This window comes from Anolis carolinensis, chromosome 4 (genome assembly GCF_035594765.1).
Source record: "Anolis carolinensis isolate JA03-04 chromosome 4, rAnoCar3.1.pri, whole genome shotgun sequence".
NCBI classification, from domain to species: Eukaryota; Metazoa; Chordata; class Lepidosauria; order Squamata; family Dactyloidae; genus Anolis; species Anolis carolinensis.
In genome coordinates, this window is record NC_085844.1 from 193,526,771 (window position 1) to 193,552,045 (window position 25,275).

The 25,275-nt window shown below is 42.8% G+C and overlaps 1 protein-coding gene across 2 annotated transcripts in view; it reads right to left on the minus strand.

Annotated features, from left to right (window-relative positions):
* The window catches only part of grm4 (glutamate metabotropic receptor 4), a 451,932-nt gene that overhangs the window by 351,153 nt on the left and 75,504 nt on the right, over positions 1–25,275 (minus strand). For both annotated transcript variants that reach the window (XM_062978465.1, XM_003220390.3), the window contains exon 2: positions 6,875–7,864. In XM_062978465.1, the coding sequence (XP_062834535.1) occupies positions 6,875–7,405 (531 nt within the window). In that variant the 5' untranslated portion in view covers positions 7,406–7,864. The remainder of the gene's footprint in view (positions 1–6,874; positions 7,865–25,275) is intronic.

A 25,275-nucleotide genomic window follows, 5' to 3' on the forward strand; every position in this document is an offset into this window, starting at 1 on the left:
ATCCTTAGGGGCAAGTGACCATGTGCTCCTGCAGTTTGCAATACAAAGGAATGCTGAAACTAAGACAAGTCAAACACGCATTCTGGACTTTAAGAGAGCTGACTTCCAAAAAATGAAGGAATTACTGAGCGGCATTCCATGGACGCCGATATTAAAAAACAAGGGAGTTAAGGATGGATGGGAGTTTTTCAAAAGTGAAATACTCAAGGCGCAAATGCAAACAGTGCCAACAAAGAAGAAAAATAAGACAAGTGCAAAGAAGCCAGAATGGATGTCCAAAGAACTTCTAACTGAGCTAAAGCTCAAAAGTGACATGCACAAGAAGTGGAAAAGGGGAGAAATCACCAAAGAAGAATTCAAACGTATAGCCAACTCCTGTAGGGAAAAGGTTCGCAAGGCTAAAGCGCAAAATGAGCTCAGGCTTGCCAGGGACATAAAAAACAACAAAAAAGGTTTTTTTGCTTATGTTGGTAGAAAAAGGAAGAAAAAGGAGGCGATAGGGCCACTGCAAGGAGTAGATGGGGTGATGGTGACAGGGGATAGGGAAAAGGCAGAACTGCTTAATGCCTTCTTTGCCTCGGTCTTCTCACAAAAAGAAAGCCATCTTCAACCTCAGCAACATGGAATGGACGAAGGATTGGGGGAAATCCAACCCCAAATAGGGAAACAAGTTGTCCAGGAACACCTGGCCACTCTAAACGAATTCAAGTCCCCAGGGCCAGATCAGCTACATCCAAGAGTATTGAAGGAACTAGCGGAAGTTATTTCAGAACCACTGGCAATCATCTTCGAGAGTTCTTGGAGAACAGGAGAAGTCCCAGCAGATTGGAGGAGGGCGAATGTGGTCCCTATCTTCAAGAAGGGAAAAAAGAACGACCCAAACAATTACCGTCCGGTCAGCCTCACATCAATACCAGGCAAGATTCTGGAAAAGATCATTAAGGAAGTGGTCTGCAAACACTTAGAAACAAATGCGGTCATTGCTAATAGTCAACACGGATTTACCAAAAACAAGTCATGCCAGACTAATCTGATCTCTTTTTTCGATAGAGTTACGAGTTGGGTCGATACAGGGAATGCCGTGGATGTAGCATATCTAGATTTCAGTAAGGCCTTCGACAAAGTCCCCCACGACCTTCTGGCAAACAAACTAGTAAAATGTGGGCTAGACAAAACTACGGTTAGGTGGATCTGTAATTGGCTAAGCGAACGAACCCAAAGGGTGCTCACCAATGCGTCGTCTTCATCATGGAAAGAAGTGACAAGTGGAGTGCCGCAGGGCTCCGTCCTGGGCCCGGTTCTGTTCAACATCTTTATTAACGACTTAGACGAAGGGTTAGAAGGCACGATCATCAAGTTTGCAGATGACACCAAACTCGGAGGGATAGCTAACACTCCAGAAGACAGGAGCAGAATTCAAAATGATCTTGACAGACTAGAGAGATGGGCCGAAACTAACAAAATGAAGTTCAACAGGGACAAATGCAAGATACTTCACTTCGGCAGAAAAAATGGAAATCAAAGATACAGAATGGGGGACGCCTGGCTTGACAGCAGTGTGTGCGAAAAAGATCTTGGAGTCCTCGTGGACAACAAGTTAAACATGAGCCTACAATGTGATGCGGCAGCTAAAAAAGCCAATGGGACTTTGGCCTGCATCAATAGGGGAATAACGTCTAGATCCAGGGAAGTCATGCTCCCCCTCTATTCTGCCTTGGTCAGACCACACCTGGAATACTGTGTCCAGTTTTGGGCACCGCAGATGAAGGGAGATGCTGACAAGCTGGAAAGCGTCCAGAGGAGGGCAACTAAAATGATTAAGGGTCTGGAGAACAAGCCCTATGAGGAGAGGCTTAAAGAGCTGGGCATGTTTAGCCTGCAGAAGAGAAGGCTGAGAGGAGACATGATAGCCATGTACAAATATGTGAGGGGAAGTCATAGGGAGGAGGGAGCAAGCTTATTTTCTGCTGCCCTGCAGACTAGGACACGGAACAATGGCTTCAAACTACAGGAAAGGAGATTCCACCTGAACATCAGGAAGAACTTCCTCACTGTGAGGGCTGTTCGGCAGTGGAACTCTCTCCCCCGGGCCGTGGTGGAGGCTCCTTCTTTGGAGGCTTTTAAGCAGAGGCTGGATGGCCATCTGTCGGGGGTGCTTTGAATGCGATTTCCTGCTTCTTAGCGGGGGGTTGGACTAGATGGCCCTTGAGGTCTCTTCCAACTCTACTATTCTATGATTCTATGATTCTATGATTCTATGTTGTTTTGTTGCTGCTGCTGCTTTTTATAGTTGATTTTGGCAAATGTTCTGGTATTCTAGCTACAGTATATAGAATGTTCTGTACAGAAAGAGGTCCGTGGGGGTGACACCATGAGTTGCCACAATGGGTAGACATCAGTCAACAGACCACCACTTTAAGGAACACTGATCTAAATTCTTACAGGACTTACAATATTGCAGTAGATATGAACTACACCTCTTTTCAGTGTGGACTGTATCACACAAGGGAGGCAAAACAGCATTGAAAGAGAACTATCAACTATCACATGACTCTGTGAACATCCTGTTGCCTCCTCCACACAATTAACTCACCCTTAGTGATTGATGGAGAAACCTCATCAATAGCTACAGTATCTCTCCTGTCATATTTTCCCCATCTACCTGTTGTGATGAGCCCATTCAAATTCGGTGCTGACATACTGGCAGCAAGGTAACATCAGGGGATGGGATTCTCTTTCTCTTCCACTCTCCCCCTTCCCCCTCACCATACCTGAGCTGTTTATTTTATAATTTACAGTATATTTGGGTTTTTAAAGTTATCCATTGCTGGAACTGCAAAACTGCTTAATAGTAATAAATCACAGAGTGGCAAGAGGTTAGGGTTACGAGAGTATTTGGAAGCATGACCATGATACCATGGATTGGCAAATCAGCACTATTGCGCTAAAGGAGAGAGATATGATAATGAAGATACTAATACCATATGTATCTGCTATCATTGTATCAGTGATATGTATCAGTGATAGCAGCTACATACAGCACGAGCATCTTAATTATCACAACTCTCTCCATTTGTGCAATAGTGCTGATTTGCCAATGCAATAAAATCCTATGAATGTGCTAGAATACAGCACTAAAGTTAGTCTAGTGTTACATTGTTTAGAATAGATTGAGTGAAGGTTGCCCTTTCCCATGATCTTTTACAACTATTGAGCTGCCTGTAGGTGATCACATGAAAAGAAAGTAGCTCATTCAGAGGTTATAGCTACCATTGTCCTTTCAACAGACCGTGCTTTCTTTCATTATATTGAATCTAAAGTGCATGTGCTTTTGTTTTCTTCAAAGGCTACAAAGTTAAAAATGAGAAGCAATTAATTTAATTGCAGTGTATTGTCATTCATGTTATTTTCAAGTTTCCCAGTACTTCCTTGATCATTTGCAAGGAAAGCAAACTGCACTGCCCTGATGTCCTTTCAATAATAGAGCTATTTGGAAGGCCTTATTCAACAGTAAAAGTTTTGCAATATGCCACACAAAGTCAGATACTTGCTAGACCTGGGACCCTTTTGCACCACAGAATAATGGGGCTTTTATTAAACTCTAGGCACCATGATTCAGGTTGCTAACTCCTGAAGAAGACTTTGTCACTAAAACGTATATAACAATAATCAATATTGGTTTAAAACAGTGGTTCTCAACCTGTGGGTCCCCAGATGTTTTGGCCTTCAACTCCCAGAAATCCTAACAGCTGGTAAACTGGCTGGGATTTCTGGGAGTTGTAGGCCAAAACACCTGAGGACCCACAGGTTGAGAACCACTGGTTTAAAAGATAACATGAGACTACTGATTTGTTTCCTCATATTTCTTTAGAAATACTTATAGACTTCCTCCCATACAGGAAGTCTATAAGTAATCCACATTGAACTTAATGACACTGACTTTCAAGTAGACTAGTACAGGATTTATTTGCTAGTAATGATGACTGCTGCCCCACTAAGTTCCATTAGAATTAGAATTAGAATTAGGGCAATTAATAGAAATGCAAATGCTTTCATATGTCTTTGTCTGGTGTTTTCAGAATTCATAAATAGCAACATTAGTTTAAATGATACCTCTGACGGAGGCATTCAGTAAGTGAATTATAATCAACATCATCAAAAATGGTCAAGATTCCTCTAGCTGAAGTCTGGCAGAAGGCAAAAAACAGTGCCAGTTTCCTGAAATATCCTTAAAAACACTGTACTTTGAGCAATCATTGGATGCATCACAAAGGTTCCTTCCTTCTGGGATAAAAAGTGACAGCTTTTGACATTTGCAGCTGCAGGGAAAGTATTTGGGATGTTTGCTAATGCACCTGAGAATCTGCCCTGAGCCTTTTGCCAAGCGAGCTGTTGCAGCGCATGAGATCTCAGGTCATGTTTATATTATATTCAGTCATGTAGAGACCATATGGGTCCCAGGCAGAAATAGGAAATAGTGTGGCTCTTTCTCCAAGCCCCCACCTGATAGAAATGGAACAAAACATCAAACTGCATTTTGACTTCATTTCAGGACCTCATTTGCAGTGGGTCCTGGAATGAAGATCAGATCCCCAGAACCTACTGAACTCAGAGAAGAGAGGTTTATCCTTTTGTTTTATTATGTTTTAGATTTCATTTTTATGCATTGTGCCTTTACTTTTTTATTTCTAAACCACCTTATAACAATTGGGATACAAAGATAGCTACTAGGCAGGCAGGCAAATGAAAATACAGGTACTTTTAGGTTTGTGAAAATATGTGAAGTTATTCAGAGATGAACATTATGTGGCCTTCCAGATGTTGTTGGACTGCAAGTCCGATCTGCCTTAGTCAGCACATCTAATGGTAAAGGGTTGTGTGGAGAACCACATGCTCCTCTTTTAAACCCCTTTTCTTAAAAGTAACAGAAGCTGCAAGTGTCCCAGATCTGAATGAGGACCAAGATTTTAGTGCAAGTTGAATTTTATCTCACTGCATCATTTTCCCCTACAGGCAGGATCCCCCCCCCCCCTCCACTCCCCGAGCTGATTAGAATAAAAGTCCTGGAGAATGACAGCTTTTCAGCTAGGAAACTGTAATGAGAAGGGAGCTTACCCCCACCCCCATCAACACCCCCGCTTTCTTCTGAGAAACCTTAGTCAATATTAGGTCCACCATCATTGCCTTTTAAAAGAGAGAGGCATCAGAATCCTGCTCATAAGGTTCCGCAATGTAGTTCTCCATTTCATATAGTCTAAAATGAGCTTACATTAATTTCAGGTTGACTTGTCAGCCTGTTAGAAAAATTAAAGAGGCAACAAGAGGTAATGTCTAAACTGTCCCTCGGGCTGTTCCTTTACCTGGAATGCCAGTCAAACCTGAAAACAGTTCAAGAGCATCTGTTGTGTAATGGAGAAGCCACAAGAAATCAGACAGATGCTTTGACAGCTCTGGTACAGTACAGCCACATGGAAGCTTCTGTGAGCTGGAGTCCAGTTAATATTATACCTTTGATCAGCTAATTATCAGCTGACAGAGCAAAAGGGAGCATGCAGCTTCTGGTAAGTGAGGGTATGAAATCAAAGCTACACCACTGTGAATAGCCATGCATGACCCTGGTATCTAAGAGGCGTAGCAACCTCTGGCCTTCAATCTAGTATTAACCAAGCACTCCTTCCTCCCATTATACAAAGAGACACTGAGTTGTACTGTAGTATTGAAACCAATGCTTCTTTAGAATGGATTTAAAAATGAACTCTCTCCTGGCCGTGAATCTGCTGCAGAGCTTGGAAAGGTTACCTTTTAGGATCATAATTCTCAGCCTTACTCGGGACTTTAGGATTGAGGACTCTGGAAGTGAGATTCTTTTTCAAGAAGTGGTCTCCAACACAAGAATGGTCCCTGTTCCCTGACATTCCAGGAAAATACTTTTTCCCCTTCTAGAATACATTTGAGAAATATGTGGCTCCCTAGCAGCGTGCAACACCTATCATCCTCATCACTGGCCATATTGTCTGTAGTTGATGGAAGTCGCAATCTAGCAACATCTGGAGACGTAGACTTTCTCCATTTTTTCTCTAAAAAGAATACTCCCTTTCTCATGGTATGCTTTGCACTGGAGTGTATTAGAACAAGGTTATACAGAAATGTGCTTTTATTGCCATTTGGTCTTCAAAAACTCTGCGCCATCCAGGAAGCTAAGAACTTTGGAAGGAAATGCATGAGAATTTTTGTAATACTCTAGCAGCAAAAGGTAATTCAGTCTGGGGGAGGACATCCCACCTATGCCCTTGAGCATTAGAAATTACCATGTACACAAGAAAAGGGGCCTTTCCCTCCTCATATTGATTTCTAAATGCTTTAGTGGATCAGGTTTCTCATTTTACCCACCCCCTCACCCTCCCACAGCATCATGTGGGATAATGCACAGCATGAATATTCCTCTCAGCTGTAAAATGAAACATATAATTCCCCCCCCCCAAAAAAAACCCCATTCACCACTCTGTGCAGCATCCTTCCCACATCAGAATCAGCTTGTCAGTTTTCCCTTACAGAACTGGAAGACACACAGGGAAGGAGGGGACAAGTCCTAAGTACCATGTTGGGAAAGAAAGGGAATGGTCAGACTCCTTAAGGGAGACAGGGAGCTCTTTAAACACCCACAGAGACACAGCAAGAACTCTAATTCTCCTCCTCTTTCCTCACCAGGGAGCAAGAACTACGTCTCTATAATTATGGTTAAAACCTACTTTAGTGGCTTTTTTTCTCTCCACTTAACAGTCACAGGCAGTTATTTTTGCAGCTGCAGTAGCAAGAACTAAGGATTTGAATTGCAAATGATCCTGTGCAGAGAAGAGTGGGCCCACAACCTTACCTTGAAGAGGCGCAAAATGTTGGCCACCATAATGGAGACGGAGCTGCCAGATGCCCCTATCACTCCAACCACACGTTCCGGCTTGGTGATGATAGGTGGCCCGCCATTCACGCAGCGCACCTCGGTGCTGTCCTTCTCAATCAGTGCCTGAACAAAGGTGAGCGACTGTTCCAAGGCATGGGTATCTCGAGAACAGGTGTCCAAGATGCGAGCCCCCAAGGTGATGTTTGGAAGTAAGTCTGGGTCATTGTTGATTCGGTCCAGAGCAAAAAGCATGGCCTCCAGGCGGTGAATCCCCTTCTCTTTCTTCAGCTCCCCACAGGCCTTGCCTTCAGAGCCCCTCCCATGGACAGGGAAGAGGCCGCCTAAGGTGATGTCCCCATCGAGACGGATGGAGTTCATGTGGGGATGGCCCTGACCTTTGGGTCTGGCAGAGCTGGCTGGCTGATACCACCAGCCACAGCAGACACTCAAGAGGAGGCAGAAGGAGAGTGGCTCCATGCACAGGGATCCCCCGGTCTTCCCAGTCATTGCCAAAGATCCCTGAACACTCAAAACCCTGCAGCCTAAAGACCCATGGAAGTCCAGTTGGTTGACATGTACCAGACTCCTTAGTTTGGCTGGCTTGGGTGCTGGCTCACTGAAATCCTGTAAGTGCTGGAGGAAAAATAAATAGCCTTTCAAAGTGCTGGAACCAATGGGAAGAACTGGTTTGAGGCTTTCCAGAGGGGACAAACCATGTTTTTCTCCTGCTTTGCTGTCACTTTTCTGTCAAGATTCCCAGTCTTTGCCAGTATCCATTCCAAGGCAGGTAGCGAAGAAGGAAGAAGGAAGAGGATTGCTGGGGCTGGAGGCTTTTACAAAGTCTCTTTTCCAGCCCTCTGGAGGAATACAGCCGCACAATTAAACCAAGGCTCCAGGCTTTGCATAACTTTGAGTGAAGGAGAAGACACAGAGAGAAGAATCCTCTTTATTCCTTTGTCCCCAGTCCTTGAAAGGGAGAAAGAGGAAAGGAAAGAAAAAGAAAATCAAATGGATGCATTTAAAAGGGGACATTAGCTATTCAGATCTTTTATCAAGAAGCTCAACAGAAGGGTGTAAGTTAATGCACACCAAAAAAAAGGCTTCAGGATTCACTTGATCAGATTTTTTTGTTATGTTTGAAAGAAACAATATTTGTACAAAAGTCACATAGAAGTGGAGGGAGAGAGAGATCATGTTTGAAAACTCCTAGACTCTATTATTCGTGGACTTGAAGTAAGTTTGCCCTAATGGGAGCTTGCTGCACCCTACAGGAGAGACAGATCTATGAAATCAAGTAAGCATTTTTCTTGCAGAGGAAAGGATGAATGGACTCACTTTACTTTTATAAGTGCTCATTAACAACCATATTATTTAAAAAATAAATAAGGAAAAGGGAAAATATTTGTCTGCAGAAAAGCTGCTCATTCCATCTGGCAGCCAAAACAAAGAGTCAGAATTTCCCACAATAGAATTACAATTAAAAATACAACCTCATTTTAATCAATACACCCAACTATGAATATTGTAAAAGTAATATTTTATTCCAGGATGACTGTAGACACAGCTGAGAACTGTGGTTCAGCATAGCCAAATCTCATTACCCGTGAATGAAACCTGGGTAATCAAGGGTGTTGAGCATACTTCCTTCTGGTTATTTTTGGATTGCAGCTACCATCAACCCTAGCAAGCACCGACAATGGCAAGAGTTGATGTGAGCTCCAATACAGCAACACCTAGAGAGCAATATGTTTCCCAACCAAAGATGGAGATAGTGTTCCCAAGACATATTGTTTCCTAAAACAAATATCCCTATTGTAGTATTCTTCGTATGAAGGAAGCTCAACAGCCAGCAGAGTCTTGTAGGAAAGAGTTTATTCCAAACATTAGGAAGGCTACTGAGGCTTTGGGTGCACAAAAGCTATATATCCCAGCAATCAGTAGTTCTTACATTACAGCTGTAGCAACCAGAGAGTGTGGCTTAAAGGCACAGTATACCACATCTCCCCTTCATACATAATAACTACACATCTGACAAGACAAAACAAAATACATTTTATAAAAGTGTTAAAAAAAATCATACATCAAAATTACAAAAGTCTCTCATTAAAACTTGGCAGCTTCATTACATCACTAGACAGGTAAGAAAATATGTCTTCTATGGGGCCAGAGGTCACTAGTACTTAGCCCACCGTTGAGGATGGTCTTCAGCACCATCCTTCTAAGGAGTGTACCTTACAGGTTCAAACACAGGCCTGCCATGCAATGTCACATACGTTGGCTTTCTATCTGCTATTACATGTGCGTCACTTTTGTTCACAAACATCCCTTTAGAACCATTATATGTTGTATTTCCTTGAATTGTAGTTTCGGGTGTTTGGTTCCGTTGTTTTAATTGACGCCTATTACGCCGATATACGCGACCGTCCTGATTCTTTATTAGATATGACCGAGGCTGTTTACATTTTTCTATCACAACGGCAGGAAGCCATCTTTCTTTGCAATTATTGGATTGCATCCATACCAAATCTCCCTCTCTTAGTGGTTTGAGGGGTCTTGCTGTTCGATCATAAAAATGTTTCTGTCTTTCCTGAGCTCTTTGTAGATCTTGACGCACGTTAATAGGAATCCTAGGACATAATAAGTCAGTTGTTATGGGAAGTTTACTTCTCAGCATTCTGCCCATCAATATTTGTGCAGGTGAATATGATAGTCCTGTCACAGGTGTATTCCGGTACTCCAACAATGCTGCATACAGATCACCCCTTGCCTTTCCTACTTTATGTGTAAGTTGTTTTATAGACTGGATGGCTCGTTCTACCATACCATTAGATTGTGGATACCCCGGACTACTAAAGCATTGTTCAAATCCCCATTCTTTCGCAAATACTTTGAATTCTTGACTCGCAAATGGCATATTATCACTCACCACAATTAATGGAGTTCCATGTCTTGCAAACACAGATTTCATCTTGACAATTACTGTTCTTGCAGTTTTATCAGGTAAACTTACTACTTCTGGGTATTTTGAGAAATAGTCAATTACCAACAGAAAAGAGCGATTGTCCTGTTCAAATATATCCACTCCCACCTTCTGCCATGGCCCTTCTGGGATCTCATGGGGTTTAAGTGGTTCCTTTTGATTATTTGGGGCAAAACAAGCACACACAAAACAACTGCCAACAGCTGACTCAATATCTTTGGACATACCAGGCCAGTACATCAACTGTCTTGCTCTTTCTTTGGTTCTTTGAATCCCTTGATGGGACTCATGCAGCTGTGCAAGAACATTTTGTCTTTGGCTTGCCGGAATGATTATTCTTTCTCCCATGAAAAGAACCCCATCCCTATACCTTAGGTGATCTTTAACCGGCCAAAGAGATTTTGCTATTGGAGCCACCTTTCTCATGTACTTTGGCCATCCTTGGTTTAGGTATGTTTGAATCATCCTAAGCTGGGGATCACGTTTTGTTGCTTCTTGTATTAAACCCATTTTATCTGGGTGCATGGCTAATGTATTCACTTCGTATATCACTTTCTCATCTCCTATTGGATTTTCCTGACTTCCAGGGTGATCAACAGTAGCTCTTGACAAGGTATCAGCCAGATACATAAGTTTACCTGGAGTATATACAAAGTTAAGTTGATACTTCTGAAGCTGCAACAACATTCTTTGCAGACGAGCCGGGGCACTGCCTATTGGTTTTTTATAAATTGATTCTAAGGGCTTGTGATCAGTTTGAACTAGAACCATTTTACCAAACACATACTGATGGAACTTTTGTACTGCATATACAACAGCAAGCAATTCTTTCTCTATTTGAGCATAATTTTTCTCTGCAGAACTGAGTGCCCTTGAAGCATAAGACACTGGCTTATTATCCTGTAGGAGACATGCTCCTAAGCCATCTTTTGAAGCATCTGCTTGGATAACAACTGGTTTTGTCACATCAAAATACTGCAGTACAGGTGCATCGCACAACTTTTGCTTGATCGCCTCAAAAGCTTTCTGATGTTCTGGCATCCATTGAAAACTCATATTTTTCTTTAACAGACTTCTCAATGGCGCTGTTAACTCTGCCTCTTTTGGGATGTATTTTGCCAAATACTGTACTGACCCTAGAAATCTAAGCACTCCCTGCCTGTCATTGGGAGGTTTCATTTCTTGAATTGCCTTTACTTTCTCAGTGTCTGGCCTGACTCCCTCTGCAGTCACAATATGGCCCATATATCTAACAGAGTTTACCCTGAACTGGATCTTTTCTTTGTTAAACTTGATGTTTTTGACACGTGCTGTTTCCATTACCTGATGTAAAATCTCATCATGTTGTTTACTTGTCTCAGCTGCTATAATCATATCATCAGCAATCATATATACACCTTTTATATGCCCAAATGTTTCTTGATTTTTCTGTTGAAAAACCTCACTTGAGGATTTAAGCCCAAATGGTAAACGATTAAAACAATACCTTCCCCACGGCGTATTGAATGTACATAATCTGGATGATGCTTTATCTAGTTTTACCTGCCAATAGCCATCTTTCTCATCTATTATTGTGAAGATTTTCTTTCCAGCTAGGTGACTTAAAACTTCCTCAACTGTTGGGATGGTATAATGTTGTCTCCGCACTGCCTTATTTAGATCTCGCGGATCAAGACATATACGCAGAGACCCATTCTTTTTTTCAGTGATAACAAGACTGCTCACCCAATCTGTGGGTCCTACAACTTTTGTTATAACTCCCATATTTTCCATCTGATCAAGGGTATCCTTTAGCCTATCATGTATGGCAAAGGGCGCTCTCCTACATCCTTGGATCACGGGAACCACTGTTGGATCAGTGTGAATGTGGTGATGTCCTTGAAACTCACCGAGACCCTGGAATACTTCTGGATATAAGCTGAGCAATTTTTCTTGTGTTAATAACCCCTCTGCCTGTATCAGATCTACCCTATAAATTAAACCCAAATTCTCACAAGCTGGTCTGCCTAATAATGGGGTTGTCGAGCAATCTGTCACATAAAACAACAGATTATACACTCCTTTTGCTGTTATACAATCAAACTCAACTGCTCCCATTGGTTGTATTTTTGTTCCCCCATATGCAACCAGCACTACTTTACTCTTAGACATTTGTTTTGCACCAGGTATTCTAGAAAATATACTAAATGGTAACACATTTGCTTCAGCTCCAGTATCTAATTTAAACTTAATTATACAGTCTCTTATGGAAATATCAGCATACCATCCTGCCTTGTTTGTTATCTGTGTATCCTTCATTTCTTCATCCAGCTTTCCTATCATTAAATTACTTACATTCAACTCATGAATGTGTTGTCTGGCTTGTATATTCACAGGATTGGTCACCCTTGACCTGCATAACCTGGCATAATGATTTTTCTTGCCACACTTGTTGCAGGTCTTTCCAAATGCTGGACATCTCCGAGGTTCATGAACTGTACCACAATAACCACACTTATTCTGATTTTTCCAATTGTCTCTGTGTCTTGACTCCCTGGTTCCCAGAGCTTGAGTTATAATCTCTTTGTTTTTTCCATGGCTGTCTTGTAATTCAAACACTCCTTCTTCCGATGTTATTGCCATGGTTCTCAGCTGAGCTCTCGTTGTCTCATCAACCCGGCATATCTCCACGGCCTTCTCAAGTGTAAGATCGGCTTCTTGTAACAACTTTTGTTTCAGTTTCTCTTGCTGTAAACTAAAAACAACTTTATCTCTTATCATCTCATTAACTGCCATTCCTAATTCACAGCTGGCTGCTTTCAGTTTTAGCTCAGCAATAAATTGCACATTTGTAACTCCAGGACTCTGCATATGGTTCCAGAAACAAAACCTTTCAAACACAATGTTCTTCCGAGGTAAAAAATAAGTCCTAAACTGTTCCAGAACCTCTGCAATATCTTTCGGGTTCTCCTCGGCAAAAACAAATGTATTATATAAAGAAACTCCTTCCTCTCCCACACAATGTAGCAGGATAGCTATCTGCCGCTTCTTTGACACATTCTCAAGTCCTGCTGCAGCAAGATACAACTGAAAGGCCTGTTCCCACCGTCTCCAGTTCTCAGCCAAATTACCTTGCATAGCAAGGGGAGGAGGAGGACGAAATGACTCCATGTCTAAACACTCCTTTTTCAGGGGACGCTAGCTTCCAGGTTGTAGCACAGGAGAGGTTTGTATCCCACTTCTGACACCATGTAGTATTCTTCGTATGAAGGAAGCTCAACAGCCAGCAGAGTCTTGTAGGAAAGAGTTTATTCCAAACATTAGGAAGGCTACTGAGGCTTTGGGTGCACAAAAGCTATATATCCCAGCAATCAGTAGTTCTTACATTATAGCTGTAGCAACCAGAGAGTGTGGCTTAAAGGCACAGTATACCACACCTATCCCACACTCCATATACAATAGTAAATAAACTGAACAGCAGAATATTACAGAACAGCTACCTCCACCGCCCACTGCCCACAGCAGGTTAATTTATTGGGTACATGTAACACTGTCTTCCTATCAATTTACCATTCCATTCTATTGCTCACCCCAACTCAGCAGCTTCCTTCTTCAGTGTACTGTTGACTCTGGATCAAAACAGATTTCTGAGCCATCATTTCTATATCTATCTAGTCTAGTTAGATATATACGTAAGGAGTGGGAGTATCTATCCTATACAAAATCAGTCTTTGCCTCTTCATAGTGTCCCTGGTTTCTTGAAAGTTAAATGCAACCCTTGGGTATTATTATTGCTGTTGTTGTTGTTGTTGTTGTTGTTGTTATTATTATTTATAGCCTGTTTTATCTCCCTAAAGGGGACTCAAAGTGGCTTGAAATAAAAGCATTAGTATACAATTTTAAATATATAAATATGCAAAAATTAAAGTAGAATTAAACACAAACAGCACTAAAAACATTCACAGTTAAAATTCATAAAAATGGTTAAAAATCACAGCACCCCCTGGCTAGATCTTAAACACCTTAATCTTTAAAATTCTCTCTGAATAAAAAGGTTTTAGCCTGCAGAAGGAAGGACAGCAGGGAAGGGGCCATTTTGGCTTCTCTGGGCAGGGAGTTCCAGAGTCGAGAGGCAACCGCCAAGAAGGCCTGCTCTCTCGTTCCTACCAGCCAGGCTTGAGATAGAGGTGGGACCAAGAGAAGAGCTTCTCCTGATGATCTCAGGGCCTGGGTACTTTGTACAAGGGGATGGAGTCAGACAAATAGCCTGGACCTGAACCATCTAGGGCAGGGGTCCCCAAACTTTTTAAACGGGGCCAGTTCACGATCCTTTAGACCATTGGAGGGCAGTACTATAGTTGGCCACCAAGCAATAGTAATAATAATAATAATAATAATAATAATAATAATAATAATAAAGAGGGTTGGAAGAGACCCTTTGGGCCATTTAGTCCAACCCCCTTCTGCCTTTGTGCACCAAAAGCACAAGCAAAGCACCCCTGACAGATGGCCTCCCCGTCTCAATGTTAATAATAATAACAACAACAACAACAACAATAATAATAATAATAATAAAGAGGGTTGGAAGAGACCCTTTGGGCCATTTAGTCCAACCCCCTTCTGCCTTTGTGCACCAAAAGCACAAGCAAAGCACCCCTGACAGATGGCCTCCCCACCTCAATGTTAATAATAATAATAATAATAATAATAATAATAATAATAATAAAGAGGGTTGGAAGAGACCCTTTGGGCCATTGAGTCCAACCCCCTTCTGCCTTTGTGCACCAAAAGCACAAGCAAAGCACCCCTGACAGATGGCCTCCCCACCTCAATGTTAATAATAATAATAATAATAATAATAATAATAATAATAATAATAATAATAATAATAAAGAGGGTTGGAAGAGACTCTTTGGGCCATTGAGTCCAACCCCCTTCTGCCTTTTTGCACCAAAAGCACAAGCAAAGCACCCCTGACAGATCGCCTCTCCACCTCAATGTTAATAACAACAACAACAACAACAATAATAATAATAGAGAAGAGGAGAACCCTTGGGTCATTTAGCCCAACCCTCTTCTGCCTTTGTGCTGTGGGGGCCGGATAAATGGCCTTGATGGGCCGCATGTGGCCCCCGGGCCTTAGTTTGGGGACCCCTGATCTAGGGCTTTGAAGGTCATAAACGGCTCTTTGAATTTGCCCAGTAGCAGACTGGAAGCCAGTGAAGCTGTTTCAACAGGGGTGTTGTCTGCTCCCTGTAGCCAGCCCCAGTGAGCAACCTAGCTGCAGCTTTTTGGACCAGCTGAAGTTTTCAAGCACTCTTCAGAGGCAGCATCATGTATAGCGTGTTACAGTAATCCAGACGGAATGTAACTAAGGCATATACCACTGTGGCTGGTCAGATTTGGCCTCTCAAGGAACGGGCACAGTTGGCGCACAAGTTTTTATTTTGCATAGGCCCTCCTGGTCACCGCCAATACCTGGGCTTCCAAATTCAGTGCTGAGTCTAGGAGGACCCCCAAACTGCTGACCTGTGTCTTCAGGGGGAGTGTAACCCCATCCAGCACAGGTTGAATCCCTATCCCCTAGTCTACTTTCGGACTGACTAGGAGTACCTCTTTCTTGTCTGGATTAAGTTTCAATCTGTTTGCACTCATCCAGTCAATTACTGATGACAAACACTGGTTAAATGTCAGGACAGCTTCCTTGGCATTAGGTGGAAAGGAGTAGCAGAGTTGGGTGTAATCTACATACAGATGGCACCGTACTCCAAAACTCCAGATGACTTCTCCCAGTGATTTATGTATATAGACAACCCAGAAGTATACCATGGTAAAATATGTGGCTATCATCAAAGGAGAAGCTTAAGTACAAAAAGGATTGCAAACAGAAGGATGGTCACCAGATGAGCTATGGCAGCTAGTTAATGGAGTTTGTTGTTAGTTACTGTTAACTTTATTTATAATCAGCTTTCATCTAAAATGTGGCTTATATGTTAGAAAGAGTACAAGATAGTTAAAAACATACAAAAGGTCAACATTAAAATACAGCAATACTGTTAACAATATTAAAACAATTTAAAGCATACCTTTAAGGATAACAAAAGTTTTTTTAATGTAGTTAAAACCGGAAAACTCTCTTCAAAAAACATTTCCTTTAAGCATCTTCAAGTCAAATATGGCACCAATCATACTAGTTTCTTGGTAAGTTTTATTCAGAGGAGGTTTGTCACAACAAATCTTTATTACACTCATAGACCAGCATAAGAGGAGGTTTGTGAATTACTTTAAGTCGAAGAGAGTGTAGCCCAAGCCACCCAGTGAATTTCCATGGCCAGACAGATATTCATATTCTAGTCTCCATGACTGCTAGGGCTAATCTACACAGTAGAATTAATCCAGTTTGACACTACTTTATCACAGTTGAATATTATCGAATCATGGGAGTTGTGTTTGGTGAGGCGGCAGCATTCTTTCACAGAGGAGGCTAAAGACCTTGCAAAACTGTGATTTCCATGATTCCATAGCATTAAGCCGCAGCAGTTAAATTGGTGTCAACGGCATTGTTTCAACAGTATACATACACAGTCCAATACTCAAGCCATTACACTATGCTATGTATATACACACACACACACACATACGCATGTGGATGTGGGTATGCTGTATCCTAACACATAGGAACTTTTCCAGCCACTAAATTGAGTAAAACATTGCCTCAACTTCTCTCAAAAGCCTTATGATAAAGAGAGATAACAGGGCTGCAGCTGGAGACTTGACCAGAGTCTTGCAATATCGCTGCATCTTCTCCATGGAATCCTTCCCCCAGGCTAGTAATCGATTAGTGGTGGAGAAAGGGAGCGGCTTCCTCTTGTGTCCATTTGCAGCTTAACTGTCAGGATATCCAGGAAAGCGCTTAAGTCTTCACATAAGATACTGAATGAAATATATATTTTTAAAAAGCTGCAAAAGCATTGCCTAGCTTATCCACTCCCTTGGAGTCCCTTATAATACTTCTATTGGCTGAAGATGAATACTATCCATTGTTGCTCACAACTATTAATAACAGAAATATTGGCTTTGTGAATGATCATCTAAGAAGCAATACTAAAAAAAAAAAAATACAGCTCCAGCATATGATTAAGACACCAGTATGTTCCTAAAAGTCATGCCATTGGTCATCCTGGCGGGAGGTTTTTGTGGGGCTGGGAGTTGGAAACAGGATATTTAGTTGGGAAAAAGAGAAGCACTGAAATAGTGATAGATGTGAAAATGGAAAATTGGGGTGGGGATTAGACATATGTTATACACTGAGACCAAGCATTGGAACGACCATTTATAACAGCAGAAATCATTGCAGGAGCTTTGAAAGCATTTGGGGATTATTGTGATACTACAGGAGGGGTAAGCAGTATTTGAGAGATGATAGAGCAAGTTTGATGAGGTGGCAGGAACAGATAACTGCTACTGAACTGAGGCAAATTTGTAAATTACTCACCACTGTAGGGTAAGCTAAGACCTACTGATTCCCACGGAGAAACTAGTACTGGGACATAAGCAGGGAGAAATCATGTATTGTATTCTTAATCTGTCCTCCTTTAAAATATGGGGTGTTTAGTGGAACATTTCTACAGTTACAAAATCTAATTCCTATCTCCCCTGCAGGCTCAGTATTATTTCCATTGGCTCGCAGCAGCTTTCCAGGGCTTCCTATAGTCTTCCTTCTACTGGTCTTTCCCAAATCTGCATGCACAGCATGTGCTCTGACCTGATCTACAGCCTTGCATTCTACAGAAAAAGGTACCTATAAAATAAATGATTAATTAAATCCTACTAGCTCTTTTGAGCCAATTTAGGTTATTTTTAAACTGGTGTTCAGAGTAGAATTTAGAACTGCATATGATAAGAAGGTTAAATCCCATAAATTTGAGAGATTCAGTTACACCTGCTTTAGCAGAAGGAGCAATAACGATTATTTAGAAAAAGGTACTCTTCACTAATGAAGCCGTATCCTCCACCATTGCTCATATGGAAACTGTCCAAAAAACATTATTGTTAAAATGGCAGACATTCTTCATAAAGAAGAACACGTAAAGTAAGAGAATCTATAGCAATTTGCTTTTGCCCAAGCCTACTGGGAAAAGCAAGATTTTTGTCCCTCCTCTCCCTACTGAGTAAACTGAGTGCAATATATTCTTGCAGTTTAATTTGCAGCAATTGAAGTAATGGGTTGCTGTGAGTTTTTTGGGCTGTATGGCCATGTTCAAGAAGCATTCTTCCCTGACGTTTCACCCACATATATGGCAGGCGAGAGATAATGAGGTATGTTGGAAACTAGGTATGTGGGGTTTATATATCTGTGGAATGTTGAGGGTGGGAGAAAGAACTCTTCTCTGTTTGAGGCAGGTGTAAATGTTTTAACTGGCCACCTTGATTAGCATTGAATAGCTTTGTACCTTCAAGGTCTGGTTGCTTACTGCCTGAGTGAATCCTTTGTTGGTAGGTGTTAGCTGGCCCTGATTGATTAATGTCTAGGATTCCTCTGTTTTCTGAGCGGTGTTCTTTATTTGTTTAGAGTTTTTTTTAGAGTTTTTTTAATACTGGTAGTCAGATTTTGTTCATTTTCATGGTTTCCTCCTTTCTGTTGAAATTGTCCACATGCTTGTGGATTTCAATGGCTTCTCTGTGTAGCCTGACATAGTGGTTGTTAGAGTGGTCCAGCATTTCTGTTTTCTCAAATAATATGCTGTGTCCAGGTTGATTCATCAAGTTGATTCATCAATGCTGTAATTGAAGTAATATGAGAACAAAAGGGGAAAGTGGGAGGAGGGGAGGGAAACTGGGGCAAAAGATCTTCTGGAAAATAGGATGACAAAGGATTAATCAGGACAGTTGTAGAGTATAGTATCTGAAGCAGGTAAAATTCACACATTGATTGCAACCAACAGTAGCAGAAAATCTAGAACAATTCGTCTTCTTGAAAATGAACTAAGTCATGCTTCCGGACCACTATATCTTGCCTGACAGGTTTCGCCAGCCCTATGCTTACTTCAGTCCTAACCCGGACGGACCTATCATTTTCCTTCACTACTGCTGTATTACCTCCCTTTCCTGCAAGATTAATCCTATTCCTTCAATAACCTCCAGTATGGAGTTCAGACTCAACCCTTTCTTTTAAAAATGAACTGTTTTTGAGGTGGATATGGAATGCATATTGCTTTCCTGAATCCATTATAAGTCACAATCGACCTCCACCACCACTGAATTTTGACAGTATGGCAGTATGTTTTAACAATTTACCTTGAACATACATTTTGTGTTTAAGCTAAATTGTTTAAAAAAATGCTGCCATGCTGTCAAAACTCAGTGGTCATAGGGGTCGATTGTGTCAGAAGCATGCATCTTGTTTTCAAGCTGAATTACACTTCCAATATCATCCAACTTATTTTGAAGGTAAAGGTGCTGCCTTGTGGCCAACATTTAATGAGAAACCAAGTAATTTGATCAAAGGAACAGGGGCTACAAAACAGAAGAGCCCACATGTGGCCCACAGCCCAAGCACTCGTGCTTTTTTTCTATTCCTTTCCCGTCAGATTTCACCTTACCTGTGCAAACGCTGGAGCAGTGTTCACCTTACCTTTGTTCTTGCTCAGGTATGGCCCTACCTTTAGGCAGAATAAGGAGGCTGCCTGATTCAGTGGCTATTGTGGGGTGGCAGCTGCCCTGCCCCATAGATGTCCCTCCTGAGACATACCATACATTCTCAAGTCTAATGCACATGGCCAAAATTAGGGTATGCATTAGTATTGGGTATTACTGTAATCTAAGCATTGAAGCAAAAATGGAGAAGTTTCTTCAGAAGTGCCATGAGGCTTGCAAACATGGAGCAGCCATTGGGAAAAGAAGAGTAAAAGGCACAAGAGAAGGATGCTACTTGCTTTAAAAAGATTTTCTATCTCTTTTTTCCAAAGTTAAACTGCTTCTGAAACCAAATGAAGGACTGGGAGGAAGGAAAGAAACTTGGGGGGGGGGGGAGACAGCAGCTGTTGCTGAAGGAGCCCCCACAAAGTGATTTTTTCCAAGTCCTTCACCTGAAATATAGCTTATCCCATTGAGGTTCCCCCTTTCAAATATTAATTAGCACAGACCCTACTTAGATCAAATAGGACTTTCTTCCTCTCACTTTAAAACCTGCAGAGCTCACTAGCTCAGGAGGTCTCTTGTTGAGAATGGGAAAAACCCCTCGCTAAACTACAAGCCCCAGAATCCTGCAGGCAGCCGCAGGATTGAATGTGTGTGCAGATTCTAAATCCCCCCCCCTTTTTTTGTTGCAATAATTGCCTTTGGAGTATTAAGGTTAAGGTAAAGGTTTCCCCTGACGTTGAGTCCAGTCGTGTCCGTCTCTGGGGGTTGGTGCTCATCTCCATTTCTAAGCCGAAGAGCCGGCATTGTCCGTAGACACCTCCAAGGTCATGTGGCCAGCACGACTGCATGGAACGCCGTTACCTTCCCGCCGGAGCGGTACCTATTGATCTACTCACATTTGCATGTTTTTGAACTGCTAGGTTGGCAGAAGCTGGAGCTAACAGCGGGCGCTCACTCCGCTCCCCGAATTTGAACCGGGGACCTTTCGGTCTGCAAGTTCAGCAGCTCAGCACAACCCTTCTAGGATGCATCTACACTGCAGAATTAATGCAGTTTGACACTACTTTTGACACGGCTCAATACTATACAATCCTGGGAGTTGTAGTTTAGTGAGGCACCAGAATTGTTTGTCAGGGAAGGCTGAAGTCCTTGTAAACTACTTCCCCGATGATTCCATAGCATTAAACCATAGCAGTGAAAGTGTTGTCAGACTACATTAATGCCAGTGTAGATTCACCCAAGGGCTTTGGACTCACTTAGGATGCACCTCTACTGTAAGCATGTATGCTGTTTGATAACACTGAGAATTCAGTGAATGGAATCCTGGGATTTGTAGTCTGGGGAGGCATCAGCCCTCTTTGGCAGATAAGGCTAGAGAGCTCTTAGAACTACAACTCCCAGGATTCCTTAGCATTGAGCCAGGATAATTAACGTGATGTCAAACTGCATTCATTCTGTAGGCATAGATTCACCCAAGGAAGCTGAGGCAAAATAATCAGGATGGGCTCCTTGAGGAAAGGGTTACCTATTTCTCTGGTTTTCTTTTCAATTACCGGAAGATTTTATAATACTTTGGTTTTTAAAGAAGCAGTTCTAATCAGGCAGTGACTGTAATGCACATTTTTTTTGGCCAAATTTCAAAGACTGCACTTTTTGCAGCTGTGCACTAGATTCATCAGCAAATACTTCTTTTGGTTCCAGGGTTTTGAAAATTGAGGTGCGCATTACATTCGATGGCACACAAGATTTGAGTAAATATGGGTACATATCCCTAACTATTGCCATCCTCTTTAGCCAGGGCCGGCCCCACTATTGAGGCACCTGACGCCGCCGCCTCGGGCGCAGGCCCGGGGGGGCGCCGTCAGGCTGGGCGGGAGGCGGGGCACCGCCCTGACGGTGCCCCGCCTCCCGCCCAGTGCGCCCTGGCCCGTCTGGCCTTTTCTAGCTGGCCAGACTGCAGCGGAGGTCCCTGCAGGCCGCAATCGCGGCCTGGAGGGACCTCCGCTGAACTCTGGCCTGCTAGAAATGGCCAGACGGGCGAGCGGGGGTAGCGTGGGAGGCGGGGCCAGCTCTGGCCCTGCCCCCCCGCCCAGCGTGCCCTGGCCCCGCCTCCCACGTTGCGTGGGAGGCAGGGCCAAGGCACGCTGGGCGGGGGGGGAGCGGCGTCAGAGCTGGCCCCGCCTCCCACGCTACCCCCGCTCGCCCGTCTGGCCATTTCTAGCAGGCCAGAGTTCAGCGGAGGTCCCTCCAGGCCGCGATTGCGGCCTGGAGGGACCTCCGCTGCAGTCTGGCCTGTTAGAAAAGGCCAGACGGGCAAGCGGGAGTAGCGTGGGAGGCGGGGCCAACTCTGGCGCCGCCCCCCCCGCCCAGCGTGCCCTGGCCCCGCCTCCCATGCTGCGTGGGAGGCGGGGCCAGGGCACGCTGGGCGGGGGGGGGCCAACTCTGGCCCCGCCCCCCTCACTATTCGCCCTGGCCCCGCCTCCCACGCAGCGTGGGAGGCGGGGCCAGGGCACGCTGGGCGGGGCCAGGGCGCCGGTGGCGGGGGCGCTTTTCAGCACCCCCACTTCACATCAAAAAATATCTCTGGCCGGCCCTGTCTTTAGCTGTCATAACACTGGCTAGTGATGCTTGTTTTAAACAATAAGGAGATGAGTTATGTGCTCTTTGATGGCCCATTGTTTATAATGGCCCAACCTTTTGGGGAGTGTGGCCTACAACTAGAGCATTGTGTTGAATGCCCCTAAGAAAGGTCTTTTCGCATGCAGGATAAAATGTTGTAATTCAAAAAAAAAATTCCCCCAAGCTTTTATGCTTTTTGCTTTAGCAAACAATATTGCTTCTATCTTTTTTCTGCCAGGTAGAATATGGTAATGGCAATTCTGCAGTTCTGTAAAGAATTAAAAGGGCAATTTAAGCACCATTGTTCAGAAGATTTCCTTTCATGGACCTGCTGTCTCTGCCTTCATCCTTCCAACAGAATGACTTTCTGAAAAATCACCTCCTCCCTTTGTACAAGAACTGCACAACAAATTCTAAGAAAAGCCCAGGAAAGTACAGAAAAAGAAACAGGATCATTGCTCACTGCTTATGCCTGTCTGCAGTAAGTTCCCTTGTGGGTAGTCTGTTATCAACAGTTGAATTGAATTTCTTGGGCCAAAACATTCTGGCCTTCTTTCTCAAGGGGACAAGAATTTCTAGGAGCTGTTTGATTAAAATGTACAAATGCTCCTGTGACATCTCCCAGCTCACAATGAAAAGGGGATTGTAGAAAAAGGAAATTGGTCCACAGTGAAGGTGGAAACAAACTTCAACTACGCAGTCATGATCTCAGTCACAGTGCAGGGATGTAGAAAAGATTTGCAAATTATAGTGTTTCCACTATGAAGGGCTCTCTCAACACCTAAGTTCTTTTGTGTCTGGTTCAAGTTATTTTTGACTTATGGTGACCCTAAGGCAAACTTGAAATGGGTATTTCTGGAGCTGAGAGTATGTGATTCACCCAAGGCCATCCAGTAGGTTTCCATGGCTGAGTAGTGAATTGAACTTTGTTCTGTAGTGTAGTAATCAAATGCTCTACCAGTACACCATTCTGCATATGCCTCAATACAATCAGTATTTTTAAAGAAAATGTCAACGTGTGCATAAAATCAAAAAGTTCATTTTTTATCAACAGCCATAGCAAAATATAGGTTTAATGAGGGTGAGCCATTAAAAGTGAAAAAGCACTTTCTACTTGATAACACTTCTTTTTTGGGGGTACAACTCCCATATATTGTTAAACGTGCAGGCTCTAAGATCTGCCGGGGAGGTCCTCCTCTCGGTCTCGCCACTGTCACAAGTGCGGTTGTTTAGGACGAGGGAGAGGGCCTTCTCAGTGGTGACCCCCCGTCTTTGGAACACCCTCCCCAGGGAGATTAGGCAAGCTCCCACACTGTCCTCTTTCCTTGTGCTGTGTGCAAGCCACCCTGAGTCCCTTTGGGGAGATTGTGGTGGGATATAAGAATAAAGTTATTATGATTATTATTATTGACACAACGACATTGTGTGACACAGAAAACAAGATAGATATACTGGATTTCGTATCACAAAATCACAAGTTAAACACTTCTCAAGCGTTTAGGATTGTGTGATGTATTTTCAGATGATGCGTGCAGATCCCAGTAAGGTGGCCTTTTGCAGTTGGCAGATCGTAATTGTGTCGCTATCTATTGTTTCTAAATGGCAGTTGAGATCTTTTGGCACGGCACCCAATGTGCCGATCACCACCGGGACCACCTGTACTGGTTTCTGCCAGAGCCTTTGAAGTTCAGTCTTGAGGTCCTGATAGCGGCTGAGTTTTTCCTGTTGTTTTTCGTCAATGCGACTGTCACCTGGGATGGCGACATCAACGATCCAAACCTTTTTCTTTTCCACAGTGTGTTGTGTTCCAGAACTTTGTCAGTCTGGATTCGGAAGTACCACAGTATCTTTGCGTGTTCATTTTCCATTATCTTTGCAGGTTTGTGATCCCACCAGTTCTTTTCTGCTGGGAGGTGGTACTTGAGGCATAAGTTCCAATGAATCATTTGGGCCACATAGTTGTGCCTCTGTTTGTAGTCTTTCTGTGCGATTTTCTTACAGCAGCTGAGGATATGATCCATGGTTTCATCAGCTTTCTTGCACAGTCTGCATTTTGGGTCATCAGCTGATTTTTCACTTTTGGCCTTAATTGCATTTGTTCTGATGGCTTACTCCTGGGCTGCAAGGATCAGGCCTTCTGTCTCCTTCTTCAGGGTCCCATTCGTGAGCCAGAGCCAGGTCTTCTCCTTATCAGCTTTTCCTTCAATTTTGTCAAGGAACTTTCCATGCAATGTTTTGTTGTGCCAGCTGTCAGCTCTAGTTTGTAGTGTGGTTTTCTTGTACTGGTTTTTTGTCTGCTGTGCTTTGAGGAGTTTCTGATTTTTGACTTCAATCAAAGCAGGTTCTTCACTTTGCTATACATATTCTGCCAGGGCATGTTCTTCTTCTTTGACTGCTTGTTTTACTTGCAAGAGTCCTCTGCCCCCTGATCTTCTAGGCAGATAGAGCCGGTCAACATCACTGCGAGGGTGCAGTGAATGAAGAATGGTCATGAGTTTTCTTGTTTTTCTGTCCAAATTGTCCAGTTCCGCCTGTGTCCAATTCATAATGCCAGCAGTATATCTTATAACAGGTATGGCCCAGGTGTTTGTGGCCTTGATGGTCTTGCCTCCATTGAGCTTGCTTTTGAGAATTTTTCTGACCCTTTGTGTGTATTCTTTACTGACCACAGTCTTCACATGTTCATGCTTGATGTTGTCCAGCTGTAATATGCCCAGATATTTATAGGCCTCTGGCTGGTGACACTTTATCATTTGGCCATTAGGCATATTTATGCCCTCACTTTCAATGATTTTTCCCTTCTTCAATGCCACTGTTGAACATTTGTCCAAGCCAAACTCCATGCTGATATCAGTGCTAAAAATTCGGACAGTGTTAGTCAGAGACTGGATTTCAGTTTCCATTTTCCCATACAGCTTCAGGTCATCCATGTACATCAGATGCGAAATTTTGTGAGATTTCTTCGATGTTTGATAGCCAAGATTTGTTTTTTGTAAGATTGTTGACAGAGGGATCATGGGAATAATGAAAAGCAGAGGGGACAATGAGTCTCCCTGGAAAATTATTTATTATTATTATTATTATTATTATTATTATTATTATTATTATTATTTATGCACAGATAAAAAAAATTACAGAACTAGGAAACACATTTTTT